We start from the raw sequence: 14,411 nt of genomic DNA on the forward strand, positions 1-14,411 counted from the left end.
CNCCCCACCCCCGCCCTGCATTCGCAGATCTCCAGCAATTTCCAAACCCAGAGCTGGCCACTCTGAACGTCATTCTGAGAAGCTGGACTGAGTTCTTTCCAGTTCAGTGGTTTTGCCATTTGATGATTAAAGAATATCCTCAGAAGGGGGACACAAAATAGAACCATTTTTTTTCATTCACCAGGTTTGCTATTCACACTCAGGCTGCTTCAGGTACAAACACAGATTTTACTGGTTATCTTCTTTTGTGGTTTCTGTGGAAAGAAAAGCAAGTTTAAAACTACAAACAGCGCAGGAGCTGAAAACAATCCATCCTATGGGTGCTATATGGGTATTCCCGGCTGTGTGGTAGTTTTCTGGTAGTTTCGCTGGCGGGCAAAATGTTAGGAGCACAAACAGTCATGCTGCCCGGAAAATCCACAACATCCATGAAAGCCTTGGATGATCCACCCTATCTCTGTGGCATGCAAGACACCCTGGAGGCTACGACGTGGAAGGTGTCTGTGGGCAGGACCCTCACAGAAGCTCAGTGGAAGCAGCTGCAGCCCCTTTGTAATTCACTCAGTTTTCTTCTTGCCACCCCAATATGTCCACCAAATGTTTGCCAGTGCGTGGGGAAAGGCTTCTTTGGTGATTTCGGTTCCCCATTCACTGCAACTGACTGAGTGGTGATCCGTACCAGAGGGACCCATTTCAAGAATTCGCTGCCAAAGGATGTCCACAGACACGGGCAGCGTTAAAAGGGGACTGAATGGGTATGTGGAGGAGAAGTCTATCAATGGCTTCTAGCCATGGTGACTAAAAAGAACTTCCATGATCAGAAGCAGCCAACCTCTGAATACCAGTGCCAGTAGACAATATGAGAAGAAGCTGGCTTCTATGCCCTGTTGTTCGGCCTCCAGAGGAACTAGTTGGCTGCTACATCAGGCAGGATGCTGGACTAGATGGACCACTGGTCTGATCCAGAAGGGCTCTTCTTATGTTCTTAATGTGTTGTGGACTGTGACTGGGAGAGGTGGAAATTTGAAGATAAAAGATGGATTGGGGGAGGGGAATGTCCAATTTTGTGGGCCCAGCCCAATGGGGACTGTACTAGCTGTTGGTTGACCAGAAAGGGGATGAGGTCCATCAACCCTCCCTCAAACACCGCCCCTCCAACTCTCAAGCTGTGTCTCTCCAGCCCAACCTTACCTGTGCTGCAGGGTGCGTTGTATTCAACCACGGCATAGTCCTCTGAGGGAGACAGAGAAAGAGAAAAGAAAGGCCTGTCAGGTACAGAGGAAGTCTTCGTGCTATCTGGGCAGCCTGGCCGCCCTCTGGGGAACATTGGGGCTCATATTTGAGGGAGAGTCACAGAATGTGGGAGCAAAGGATCCAAATCAAGACTGAAAACTGGACAAGTTGAATGTTCTTTCTTGAAAATAAAGACCCTAATTAGTAGGGTTGCTATTCTGGTTTAGGAAATTCCCAGAGATTTTGGGGTGGAGTCTAGGGAGGCTGGATTTCAAAGCTACCATTTTTCTCTAGGGGAACCAATCACTATATCTAGGGTTGCCAACTCCTGGTGGGGAAATTCTGGGTGATTTGGGGGTGGAGTTTGGGGAGGGCAGAGAGGCATTCTGAAACAGAGTTTTGGGATGAGAACTAGAGCATCATCCCAACTTGATGCTGGTGCTTCCAGGTCACCCCAGAACTGATGTCATCACACGGTGATGACAATCAGTGGTAAATATCTGCTCGATGCTGGTGCTTCTGGGTCACACCAGACATGATGTCATCTCTGGTGACAACAATCAGTGGTAAATATCTGCCTCTCATCATCTCCCACTGGTTTGCTCTAGCCAAGCTTTAAACAAGGAAGTATCTGGCTCTGCCATAACTTTTACAAAAGGCTTCAGCAATGGATGATTGCATCAGCTTCTTCCCGCCCAAACCGACCACACAGTGTTAAGAGCCAGCATGTTGTACACCACAAAATGTACCCATGAAGAGGAGGAGCAGATGAATGGTGCCCGAACTCACTTGCCTTCCAACAATGTCCATGGCAAATGCACACCTGTGCTCATTCTACACCAACTGAACCCTTGAAATAAAGTCCAGCTGCACATCCAGGGTCACACTAGCAACAATCTCAGCATACCATGCGAAGCACAAGAAAACAGAACAGCCCCTTTACTGGCGTGGATTTAGAGCTGCTACAATCCTGAGCTGGCCACTGTGGCCCACGGCCTCCACATGGGAGATCAGCCAGTTTCATAAACAAACTTGGGAACAGCGGGATAGCCAATATTTGTGGTGGTTAGATATGGGAGACCTGGGCACAAATTCTCATCCTATCATGACTGAGTCAGGACTTCTTTCTCCAAGAGCCATTTTTGCCAGTGAGGGACTGACCTGGGTGATAATAATCGTACACCTTCACTGTTGCTGGCTTCAAGCCTCTTACTTCCATGTCCTGCTCTACAGAGAAATCATAGCTCCGCACAGTGTCATTCAGCTATGGAGAAACAAATTAGGAAACGTATCCAGACAAAAAAAGGGGCGCGTAAGAAACGGAATAGGAGGAAAAGGCACCTGTCAGCGGCAGACAAAAGGGACATGGAGAGATAGGGAGAAAAGGCACCTGTATCGAGACAAAAAAAGGATGCATGGAAAACAGAATAGGAAGAAAAGAGCACGCCGTCGAACAAAAAAAAGGGCAGCGTGGAGAGAAACAGAATAGGAAAAGGCATACGTCGAAGACAAAAGGCGTAGGAGAAACAGAGAATGGGAAAAGGCACCTGTCAGACAAAAAGGACGCATGGAGAAACAGAATGGGAAAAGGCACCTGTCAGACAAAAGGGACGCATGGAGAAACAGAATGGGAAAAGGCACCTGTCAGACAAAAAGGACGCATGGAGAAACAGAATGGGAAAAGGCACCTGTCAGACAAAAGGGACGCATGGAGAAACAGAATGGGAAAAGACATGTCAGACAAAAGGGACGCATGGAGAAACAGAATGGGAAAAGGCACCTGTCAGACAAAAGGGACGCATGGAGAAACAGAATGGGAAAAGGCACCTGTCAGACAAAAAGGACGCATGGAGGCAAGAATAGGAAAAAAGAGCACCTGTCGAACAAAAGAAAGAGGGCGCGCTAAGGCTTAGGGGAGTGGGAAAAAACTGCTATCGGAACAAAAGGGTCCTTCCTTTCCTTCCTTCCTTCCTTTCCTTCTTTCCTTCTTTCTTTCTTTCTTCCTTTCTTCCTTTCTTCCTTTCCTTCCTTTCCTTTCCTTTCCTTTCCTTTCCTTTCCTTCCTTTCTTCCTTTCTTCCTTTCCTTCCTTTCCTTTCCTTTCCTTTCCTTTCCTTTCCTTCCTTTCCTTTCATCCACTCCTTCCTCCTTTCCTTCCTCCTTTCCTCCTCTCCTTTTCCTTTCCTCCGCTCCGCTCCTCCTTTCCTTCCTTTCCTTTCCTTTCGGCTCCGCTTTCCTCCGACTCCGGCTCGGCTTCATCCGCTTCCTCGTCCGCTTTCCGGCTTTGCCGCCTCGACTTTCCGTCGGCTTTGCTTCCGCAGAACCTCGACTTCACGGGCGCTCCGTCGGCGCCTATCAGATCCGACCTGCTCGACTTTCCGTCCGGGCGACTCGATCCGGCGCTCAAGACCTCGTGGCTCGTCGGCGTTTTCTCAAACCGTCGGCGTCCGGGCGCTATCCGCCTCGACTCGGCGTTCCGGCGCTGTCTCGGCGCTGTCGTTCCTTTCCTTCCTTTCCTTCCTTCCTTCCTTCCTTCCTTTCCTCCTTCCCTTCTCCCTCCTTTCCTCCTTTCCTTCCTTCCTTCTTTCCTCCTTTCCTCCTTTCCTTTCCTTTTCCTTCCTTTCCTTCCTTTCCTTCCTTTCCATTCCTTCCTTCCTTCCTCCTTTCTCTCCATTTCCTTCCTCTCCTTTCCTTCCTCATTTCCTTCCTTCCTCCGTTCCGTTTCCTCCGCTGTGGGTCCGTCGTTCCGTCGCGTCGTTTCCGTCGGCATCGGCGTATCGTCGATCTGGTTCATCAGGATCGTCGATCGGTCGGCAGATCATCGTCGGCATCAGATCGACTCATCATTCCCTTCCTTCCATTTCCATTCCTTCCTCCTTTCCTTTCCTTCCTTTCCTTCCATTCCTTCCTCCTTCCTTCCTCTTTCCCTTTCCTTTCCCTTTCCTTTCCTTTCCTTTCCTTTCCTCCTTCCTTCCTTCCTTCCTTCCTTCCTTCCTTCCTTCCTTCTTTCCTTCCTTTCCTTTCCATTCTCCTTCCATCCTTTCCTTTCCTTTCCTTCCTCCATTTCCTTTCCTTCCTTTCCTCCTTCCATTCCTTCCTTCCTTTCCTTCCTTTCCTTCCATCCGCTTCCGGCTCCGCTCCGTTTCCACACCTCGGCTTTCCTCGGCTTTCACTCCGCTTTTCCTCGGATTTTCAAAGAACCTCGCTTCATCGGCATCCGTCTCCCGCAAACCTCGGCTTTCAAAATCCGGCGACTCCGTGCTCGGCGTGGGCTATCATCCGCTTTTTGACCGCCTCGACTCGGCGCTCAAAGACCGCCTCGGCCTCCGCGTCGGCCGCCGTTTCCGCCACCTCGACTCGGCGCTTCCTCGCTCAGGCGCAGATCACCATCACGACTTTCAGTCGGCATCAGGCTCAAAGACCTCGGCTCTCGGCGCCCTAATCCGTTCCGACCTGCTCGGCTCACGTCCGGCGTCAGGCGCAATAGATCCTCGCTTCATCCCCGGGCGTATCAGACCTGCTCGGCAGATCCGGCACCTATCAGGCCTGCGTCGTCTGGATCCGTCCTCGGCTCGATTCGGCGCGCCAGTTTCCAGAACCATATCGGTTCCGGCTATCGGTCGGCGTATCAGGTTTCGTCGGCGTCGGTCAGAAATGAAGAACTACCTATTCAGACAAAAGGGACGCATGGAGAAACAGAATGGGAAAAGGCACCTGTCAGACAAAAGGGACGCATGGAGAAACAGAGTGGGAAAAGACATGTCAGACAAACAAAAGAATTGTATGGAGAAACAAGAATGGGAAAACTTGTCGAACAAAAGGCTATGGAGAAGCGAAGATGAGGAAAGACATAATCAGCGAAGACAAAAGGAATGGCATGGAGAAACAGAGAGGGAAAAGACATGTCAGACAAAAAGGACGCATGAAGAAACAGAATGGGAAAAAGGCACCTAATCAGCGAAAGACAAAAAAGGGCTTACGCGTAAGACAAGAGATAAGGAAAAAGGCACCTGTCAGACAAAAGGGACGCATGGAGAAACAGAATGGGAAAAGGCACCGCAGTAATCAGACAAAGGGGCGCATGGAAACAAATTAGGAAAAAAGACATATCCAGACAAAAAAAAAGGGACGCATGGAGAAACAGAATGGGAAAAGGGCACCTAATCGAACAAAGACATGGAAGAAACAGAGATAGGGAAAACACCTGTCAGACAAAAGGGACGCATGGAGAAACAGAGTGGGAAAAGGCACCTGTCAGACAAAAAGGGCGCTTATGAAACAGAATGGGAAAGGGCACCTGTCAGACAAAAGAACCGCTTATGGAGAAAACAGAATGAAAAAGGCACCTTAATCGAACACAAAGGAAGCATGGAGAAACTCAGTGGAAAAAACTGCCTGTCAGACAAAAGAATTTTAATAAGGAGGAAGAGAGGAAACAGGAGTCGAGGAAGAAATGCACCCACCAATCAGACAAAAAAAAGGATAAAATAAGGAGAGAAACTAAAGGGAATAGAAGGAAAAGAACACATTAATCGCGGAACCAAAAGGGCATGGAGAGAGAAACAAGAAGAGAAATGGGGCGAGCTTACCTGTCCAAAAAGACAAAAGGGCAGCAAAAATGGAGAAACAACAGAATGAGGAAAAAAAAACTTACCGTAAAAAAAGGACGCATGGAGAAACAGAATGGGAAAGGGCACCTGTCAGCGAACCAAAAGGGCGCTATGGGAGAAAATAGGAAAAAGAGCACCTGTTAATCAGACAAAAGGAGTATGGAAAACAAGGAAAATAGAAACATAATCCAATGTGAACAAAAGGGCGTAAGGAGAAACAGAAATGGGAAAAAGACTTACCTGTCAGCAGGCAAAGGAGACATGGAGAAACAGAATGGGAAAAGGCACCTGTCAGACAAAAGAGATGCCTGGAGAAACAGACAAAACAGGGATGCCCCTATGTTGCGTGCTATTCCATCATTGGCGCGCCCAATATACCAACATCAATTACTCTTGCCCCCGCAGCCGATACCTTGGGATCAACCGCCACACCATAATGTTTTGTACTTTATATGTCCAATGTATGGATGTTTTTCAAGAGTTTTATGAAATCTGTTAATTGTTTTTTAACTTAATTTATTTTTATTGTGTGTAATGTTGTTTTTGGCCTATTGTGTGCAATACTGTTTTGGCCTTGTGTACACTGCCCAGAGCCTCCGGGGGTGGGCGGTTTAAAATCTAATATATAAATAAATAAAAATAAATAAAAGGGACACAGGGAGAAACAGAATGGGAGAAGACATGTCAGACAACAGGGACACATGGAGAAAAGACAACTGTCAGACAAAAGGGATGCTCCTGAACTTTGCTGCCTCACTCCTCCCACTATTTCCTTTTCCTGTTCGCAACCCAAACTCTTTCCCACCATTCTCTGCTTCCTCCCATTTGAAATTCTCCTGTTAATCCCATGCTGTATTAAACATTATTTTTGCATGGATTGCATGGTGGAGCATGGCTTGAAAGGGGGTGAAAATACCAAAAGAAGAAACACAGAACTGGGGACTGCTGGCCATAAAAATGGGCAAAATAAAAAGGACAACAGACAGCAAAGTGTCAAAGGTGCCGAAAAGTAGCAAAGATGTTCATTTGTTCCAGAAGAACAGTTTCCTGGGAGGAATCCCCTCTTGACCTGCCTTCATCACCTCCCTGCATCTTGCCAAACGGACCATAAAAAAACCCTCTCACCTGATCTAGGTAAACAGTGACTTTGTCAGGGTCAATTTCCACCTTCTTTACTCCAAGTTTCCCTTCCATCTATCAGAATAGAAAAAGAAAAGGCACAGGTAAGAAACCTAAAAATGCCTATGATACCATTAATGAACCACCCTTGTTCATGGCAAAGGGTCATCTGGTGATCATGGTGTCTCCCCTGCCACGTAAGTCGTCTGGGTTAAAGTGGGGTGAAATCACAATATAATCTGTGTGTCCAGAGCCCCAGCCAAGGGGGAGTGTCCAAGGGTTGGCTCTGAACTGGCAGCCACTGATACCAATAACTGCTGCGCTTCTGCAGCAGGGCAACAACAACTCTCCTTCCTGGATTGGCTTTACCAGCAGGAATCTTTAACAATAATATCACAGGTGATGACACTGCCAGGTGTCCTGAACATTCTCGTGTAGTAGGTGAGGTCTTCCCCTGTAGCGATCACATCTACATGGTGTGCGTGTATACAAAGTGCCGTCCAGTCACGGCTGATTCATGACAACCCAGTGAGGGTACCAAGGCAAGAGATATTCTAAGGCAGTTTCCATCGTCTGCCTCTGCATCGTGACCTGCTGTGGCCCATCCAAGTACTAACCAGGATCGGCCCTGCTTAGTTTCTGAGATCTGACACGGTTGGTCTACCCTGGGCCATCCAGATTAGGACCACGCCTACATTACCTTTAGTTGGGAGTGCAGTTTAGGAGGGCAGGGTTTGGGGAGGGCAGTGACCACGCCCTGAAACAGAGTTTTGGGAGGAGCATCACCCTGACTCGATGCTGGTGCCAGAAGTGATGTCATCTCAAGGCAACGACCATCACTGGTAAATACCTGCCACTCCCCGTGGCTTTTTCACATGTTCTTTTCCTGTTGGTTCTGGGCCCACAATGCTTTGGCTGGCCAATGATTTCTGCGTGCGTTTGGGGGCTCTTAGTTTTTGCTTTGGCTTTCCCCCTCAATTTTTTCCAAGTTCTTTCAACACCAACACCTGATCTTTATTTGGAAGATAATTTTGAATCACCCTTTTCTTAGGGCATACATTTTCTGTGGTTTCGTTTAACCTGCCCATTGCCGCCCACCTCTAGCCCACGTTTCCACCACTGGACTGCTGTCACCATCAAGCCACGTCAGGGGTGTACCTAGGCAAACTGGTGCCCGGGGACAAAACCTGAGTTTGGCGCCCCCCCCCCCGGCCTGGCGTATGGGCGGCCACCCTCCCCCACCATGACCAAACAATGATTTTTTGTACCAGCTCACAAAACACCTCCCACTCCCAGCAAAACATACATGGCTCTCTCCCCACCAACTCTTTTCCTAATTGCCTCACCCCAACAACCCTATGAGGTAGGTTGTTAGCCTGAGAAACAACTCCAAGCCAGTGCAAGTATGTAAGCATGTAAATCTCTCACAAATCACCCCCAGCAAAACATTTACCAAACAAATGTCAGCATCATCTCTCCTACAAAGAAGCCACCGCTCCAATTCGGGAATCCACCCCAAAACAGCATCACTTTCAATGGTGTTTTAAACGCTAGGGAAGGCTCAAGATTCTTAACTTTTAAAATCCTACCTGTAAAGGGAGAATCCGGGGTCCCCGGATTACACTAAAATTGAAAAGTGATGCTGTTTTCAAGAATGAAAGATTCTCCGCTCTGAAAGCTCAGCACATCCACTTTTGAGGGGTTGGAGAATTCCAGATGAAACAAATGGCAAGCAGATTTAAAGAAGCTGGAATCTGGAGCAGACGGAATTTGGGCTACATTCGGACAAAAAATTGTCCGATTATGTCACCTCCTTAAATATGGAACAAATGTGAATCTGCAAAGGTATTTGGGTTTTGGGGAGATTATTTTTTGTGTTTTTTTTTTTTGAAGCCTGCAGAATGGTAGCGCATTTTTTAAAGCTAGCGGCTTTCCATGATTTCAGGGCATCATCTAGAGGCTACCCCTGATGATACCTGAATCAAGTGTGGTGATGTTTGATTCAGGGGCAGCAAAGTTATGGACCCCCAAATGGAATGCCCCCATTGTTTTCAATGGGAGCTAACCTGAGATGGGGGCATTTTACTACATTTCGAGGACCATAACTTTGGATTACTGAACTTATAATTTCACCAAACTTGGGTGGCATCATAGAATAGTTAACAGATGATACCTCCTGAAATTTTGGTGTCACTAGCTTTAAAATACATCCCTTCAGAGCACCCCAAGAAAATTGCCCAAGATTCTTTGTTTTGCAGTGACTTTGCTCCCATTGCTTAGCGGTAATGAGAGGAATTTCTGAGAACTTCGCCAGGCGGCACATTTTTTTTTGAAGAATAGGAGGCACTATAGACTTTCAAGGTGGCTCCAGGAGGCCTATCGGACTAATAGCATCCAAGCTTGAGGTGATCTTTGCAGCTTCTGGAGTGGTGGGGGAGTTGAGAGGTTCTGAGAGAACTCCAGCCCACAGGCTTTCGTATGTGCAGGAGCAGAGGGAAACAAGCAAATAAGCCCCTTTGAGGGGGACCCATAAGTGAACCTCCAGAAGCAAAAGGTCTCCCAGAACCCTGGAATGCTATTACCAGGGAGGCCCTCCTGGAGCCACCCTGAAAGAAGTCTGAATTTACTTTGCCTCCTATCTTCAAAAATGTGCAGCCTGCCTACACACTCAGAAATTCCCCACTGGCTACAATGGAGCAAAGTCACTGAAAAACAAAGAATCTTGGGCAAATTTCTTGGGGTACCTGAAGGGGTGTATTTTTAAAGCTAGTGACACCAAAATTTCAGGGTATCATCTGTTAACTATTCTTATGGTGCCACCCAAGTTTGGTGAAGTTATGTTCAGGGGGACCAAAGTTATGGTCCCTCAAATGGGTAGCCCCCATCTCAGGTTAGCTCCCATTGAAAACAATGGGGATGGGGGCGCCCCCTTTGGGGGTTTGTAACTTTGCTGCCCCTGAACCAAACATTACCAAATTTGGATGGTATCATCCGGACAGTTTCTGGATGGTACCCTGAAATTTTGGTGCCGCTATCCTTAAAAATGTGCCCCCTGCAAGCTGGAACGTGAAAAAAACACTTACAAATTTAAAAACACACAAAGGACCCTGAAATGTTGACGCCCCCCCACGTGACTAAATGGGGGACGCCCGGGGACATAGGGTACCCCCTGTCCCTAGGCAGGAACGCCACTGAGCCACATCCTCTCTTCCGCCCCTCCTCCCTAGGGATAACAGATTCCAGTTTTTTGAAAAACACACACACTAAAATGTCACTATACCCTTGTAAGGATAAGTCAAGAAGCCTCTCTGAATCCCCAGCTTTCAGTCTGGAAACCCATGTAATATTTTTTGGCCCTCCCTTAGTACCAAAGAAGAAGTTTGAATTTTTCTTTATTTTATTTTAACTTTTAAAAGGAAATTGTATATATATACTGCACAATACTACACATATATTTAATACATTTCTCTAAACTGTTTTGTGTCATCTGCTGGTTGTCAGGCGGGACTTGGAGCCTGGAATCGGGGGGGGGGCTCTTTGCAACGGGGGAGACCGAGGAGTCTAGATGGAAAGTCACTTTTAGCACGGGAAAGGTGGGAGGGGGGATGAGCACTGGGGGATTGATGTACGGGGGGGGGGTGTTGGGAAAAGACAATTCAGAATTGGCTTTTCTTCTGCTGGCTACTGATGCTTTGCAAACAAAGCTTTTTGAACTGGTCTCAGACCCAGGGCTTGACAGGGGCCTTTGCATGTAATCTGCAGCTTCTGAAAAACTCCACAAGAATTTCCGTTTAATTTCTTTTGCATATATCAAAACCGTGATGGGGGAAGTTGCGATGTGGAAGAGATAACTGCAAATTCATTTCCTGACAATGAGTGCCAAATGCGCATGGTGTGTGGCAGGAGGTTCCTCTCACATATAGTTGAGGAGGGGCAAAAATGACTGTTCAGATGTTCTTACCCTCCTCACAGACTTTTTCATAGGTATGTACCCGGAGATCATGTTCACCTCTATCAATGCCATGTTGCTCGACTCTCGTTGCCCTGTATACCTGTAAGAAGCAAAACACGTTTCAATAGTGATGACCATTGTCAAACTGGGAATTATACAGATTCATGATTAACTTTCCCTGGTAGCCCCAGGGAGCTGCCTTGGAGGGGGAGACGGGCACCCCCGCTGGATGGCGACCATAATTTTCTGTCTCCCCGTCCCCCCCCCCACAGTGTGCTCTTTAGGTTCAGGAAACCGCCAAGAGGAAATACCATACCTCACTTGTAGATGGATATCAAAATGTTTCCTGGAGGTCTGATTGCATTCTTGGGGGGATGTCTCCACACTCAGAGCAAAAACCTTTGTCTTCTCAGGATGTTGGTTATAACGAAGCGTACTCTGGTTGGGAGAAGAGCCTTGGTGAAGCCCCAATTCTTGCTGAACCGCAAGCAACAATATTCGCCTAGAATGGTGGTTTCCAACCTTTTTTCATTCACAACCATTTCACTAAAATTGTACCCCCATATTAGCAAACCCATTATGTAATTTTTTTCATGTACCCCCAAATACTCTGGTGCATTTCCTTGGGGGTACCTATATCCTAGTGTAAGGAACTTGCAAAGTCTAGGCCAAAAGTAACGTTAGAGTTCTTTATTGATCTGGCATTCTAAGTCAATCACAAGCAATGCAGGAACTGGCCTCCCAGCGTTCAAGCAGCCGCTATTACAGGCTCCCCTCCCAGTTCCCTCTAAAGTTAGATAAACGCACCTGTAGTTCCCATCCGAAAACTACATTGAGACAGTTTCACACAAGGGGAAACAGAAGATACAAAAGTATGAAACTACAGATACTAAAAAACACTCCCCAGTTCTGGGCTGGGTGCGAACCTTGGTAGAGGAAACCCTCCAAGGTTAAGCAGCAACCTTACACCTAGACTGGGAACCATTGGACTACTGGCTTGCCATAACCAGCTCCACATGTGGTGTTTTCTCACACCAAATGGATCTTCCATTTGGTAAACAACTTGTCAAAACCAAGTCATCCACTAGAGTCAGGTCTTTGGAGGGTTAAGTACATTTGTTCCTTCCAACCAGAAAGAACAGCAGATAGGGCTTCTGGCTGGCAAAGCACAGAATTAAGACCAGGAGAGGATGGGAAATGATGCCAAAGGAGGCCTGTACAAAGCCCTGTGCCTGCTGCAAACTCTAGCGTGGAGAGTGGCGAGCAAGTGTATTCTGGTGCATCCGACCTAGGCAATTATACTACGGATAATGAAATCATATGAAGCCTGCTGGGAAGTTAGTTTGCTCTCCTGACAGTTTTTCCCTTTCAACGGGCTCTACTTTTCTATAAAGCCTAGGCAGCAAAAAGTGCATTATGATTAATTTTAATATTGTAAAATAGCCCAGCTTGGAGGATCTGCTAGTCAAAAAATTCCTGGTCACTATTCAACTGTCTCTTGAAAGCTGAGGGTCTTTGGGCGTTTCCCCACTCTCCGGGATCCCCCCTATGCCGTGCACTGCTCTCAGCGTGCGGCATCCCTCCCACAATGGTGTCTAATGAGGCATCCCCACTGACCCGCCCTCTGCGCAGGGGTGCGTCAAAAGCCAGCTACAGAAGCCAGGAGGATGCAGCTGTACTGAGGGGGCGCGACAGCGTCAGCATCAGGCCGGCTACGCTGTCACCGCCCCTGTCGTGGGGAGTGCCCAGGGACCCCACGCTACTTGAAGAGAGTAGCGCGGGGCTTAAGGTAAGTGGGGAAAGGCCCTTTGTTTGGCTAGGAAGACTGATGTTTTTCTGCAGGCAAAACACACCAAGCTAGATAAGTCTACCAGGAATTGAGTTAATATTACTTGACCCATTTTACAGATAGCCGTGATAGCAGGGAACGAACACTTCCAAGTGAATGGGGACCTGATTTGGCAAGGGAGTCAAGGGTTTTCATGGCCACAATCAACTGGCTGTTGTGTGTTTTCTGGGGTGTACCAGACCACGACCATACAGCCCAGAAAATCTGTAACAGCCAGGACAGAAGTCTTTTCCTTTGTGCTGCTTTTTGCATTAAAATAGTGGGGAGCCTATCCCCCCCCACTGTGAAGCTCCCCCCAAAGCGGCCGTGGAGCACTTGGGAAGTGGAGTTCCCCTGATGGCACATCAGTCTGTAAAACAAGTCAGGGAACTCCCACTTGACTTGCGGCAGACATAACCTCAAGTTGACCCTTATTCAAATGAACATCGCAGGACAATTACTGGCTCGATCACTTTCTACCACAGAGGACAGTAATCGGCACTCCACAGGAAGCCACAGAGCAACTGCTAAGTTGGCATGACTCTTCTCAGCATCTGTTGCAGTGCATTAGTTTTTTGGGGGGGCGGGAATGCCACTTTGATGTGGCAATGTGGGAGGGGTCACGGTTCAGCAACAGAGCGACTGCTTGGTATGCAGAAGGTCACAGGTCCCATCCTCTGCAGTTAAAAGGACCGGACAGCTGCCAGTCTGAGAAGGAAATACTGACCTCGAAAGGACACAGGTCTGATTCAGCAGAAGGCAGCTCTGAGTGTACCTGATGTGCGGTGCTCTGGAGGGCTCAATTCACCACTCATCATCTCAAACCTTCCCCCACTTGCGAAAATCTCCAGAGAGTTTGCTGCAGTTTCCTCCTATAGAATTGAGTGTTGGTCTTCACCTCCCTCTTCCAGTGGGTTATAGAGCACCTTTGAAGCCCCCCTCCCCGAACCCCTGTGACTCACCTGCACGTACGCACAGCCGATGCCCGAGACCTCCACCTTGTACTCTCCGGGAACTTCGGGGAGAGGCGCCTGCTGCAGCACCAGCTGGTTCCCCTTGTCAATGTGGAATTCATGCTGGAACCCTGTGGTGGACTTCACCAGCACCTGGACACCTTCGATTTCACGATAGGTTAAGGCCGCGTACCGAGATAAGCCTTGCAGGGCAACCACCGTGTCCTGTAGGGTAGAAAACAGTGACCTCGGGTGGGTGAGAACACATGGGGGAGTGTCTCCACTTGGAAGCCACGGGACAAATCATCAGGTTGAGAAAGATCCTGGTAGTGCATGGAATTAATCTTCCTATCCCCTGCCCCAATAAATTACTGCAGCCAGCCCAGAAACAAGGCAATGCCATTGCTGCTTAGAGTTGGAGGGTGCCTAAGAGGCCAACTAGTCCAGCCCCATGCTCAACAAAATAATTGTAAGGAACCTGAAAGGACTAGAAATCAAGTAACTTCAAGAGTTCTTTATTTCTTAAACTTCATGATGCACAGTACACGGAATGCAGACTCTGACCTTCCCCCAGCAGTTCGCCGCTTTTACGAGCGATTCTACTCCCGCCCACAGCCCCCCAAAACAGGTTCCCACGAAAGAGAAAGTCAAGCTTCAGACATATATGATAAGCGCAGACAGCAAGGTTAACGAAAACAGCCATCCTGGGCACGCAGCC

The 14,411-nt window shown here is 48.0% G+C and overlaps 1 protein-coding gene across 1 annotated transcript in view; it reads right to left on the reverse strand.

The window, feature by feature from the left end:
- Window positions 1-56: 56 nt before the first annotated feature.
- LOC125437089 (alpha-2-macroglobulin-like) overlaps window positions 57-14,411 on the reverse strand; it is a 121,745-nt gene continuing 107,390 nt past the window's right edge. Inside the window, exons 31-37 of the mRNA XM_048504457.1 lie at window positions 13,703-13,940; window positions 11,229-11,350; window positions 10,922-11,012; window positions 6,967-7,035; window positions 2,395-2,497; window positions 1,192-1,233; window positions 57-254 (exon numbers count right to left, since the gene is read on the reverse strand). Coding sequence (XP_048360414.1) covers window positions 229-254; window positions 1,192-1,233; window positions 2,395-2,497; window positions 6,967-7,035; window positions 10,922-11,012; window positions 11,229-11,350; window positions 13,703-13,940 — 691 coding nt within the window. The 3' untranslated portion in view covers window positions 57-228. The remainder of the gene's footprint in view (window positions 255-1,191; window positions 1,234-2,394; window positions 2,498-6,966; window positions 7,036-10,921; window positions 11,013-11,228; window positions 11,351-13,702; window positions 13,941-14,411) is intronic.

This window comes from Sphaerodactylus townsendi, linkage group LG07, assembly GCF_021028975.2.
Source record: "Sphaerodactylus townsendi isolate TG3544 linkage group LG07, MPM_Stown_v2.3, whole genome shotgun sequence".
NCBI lineage: Eukaryota > Metazoa > Chordata > Lepidosauria > Squamata > Sphaerodactylidae > Sphaerodactylus > Sphaerodactylus townsendi.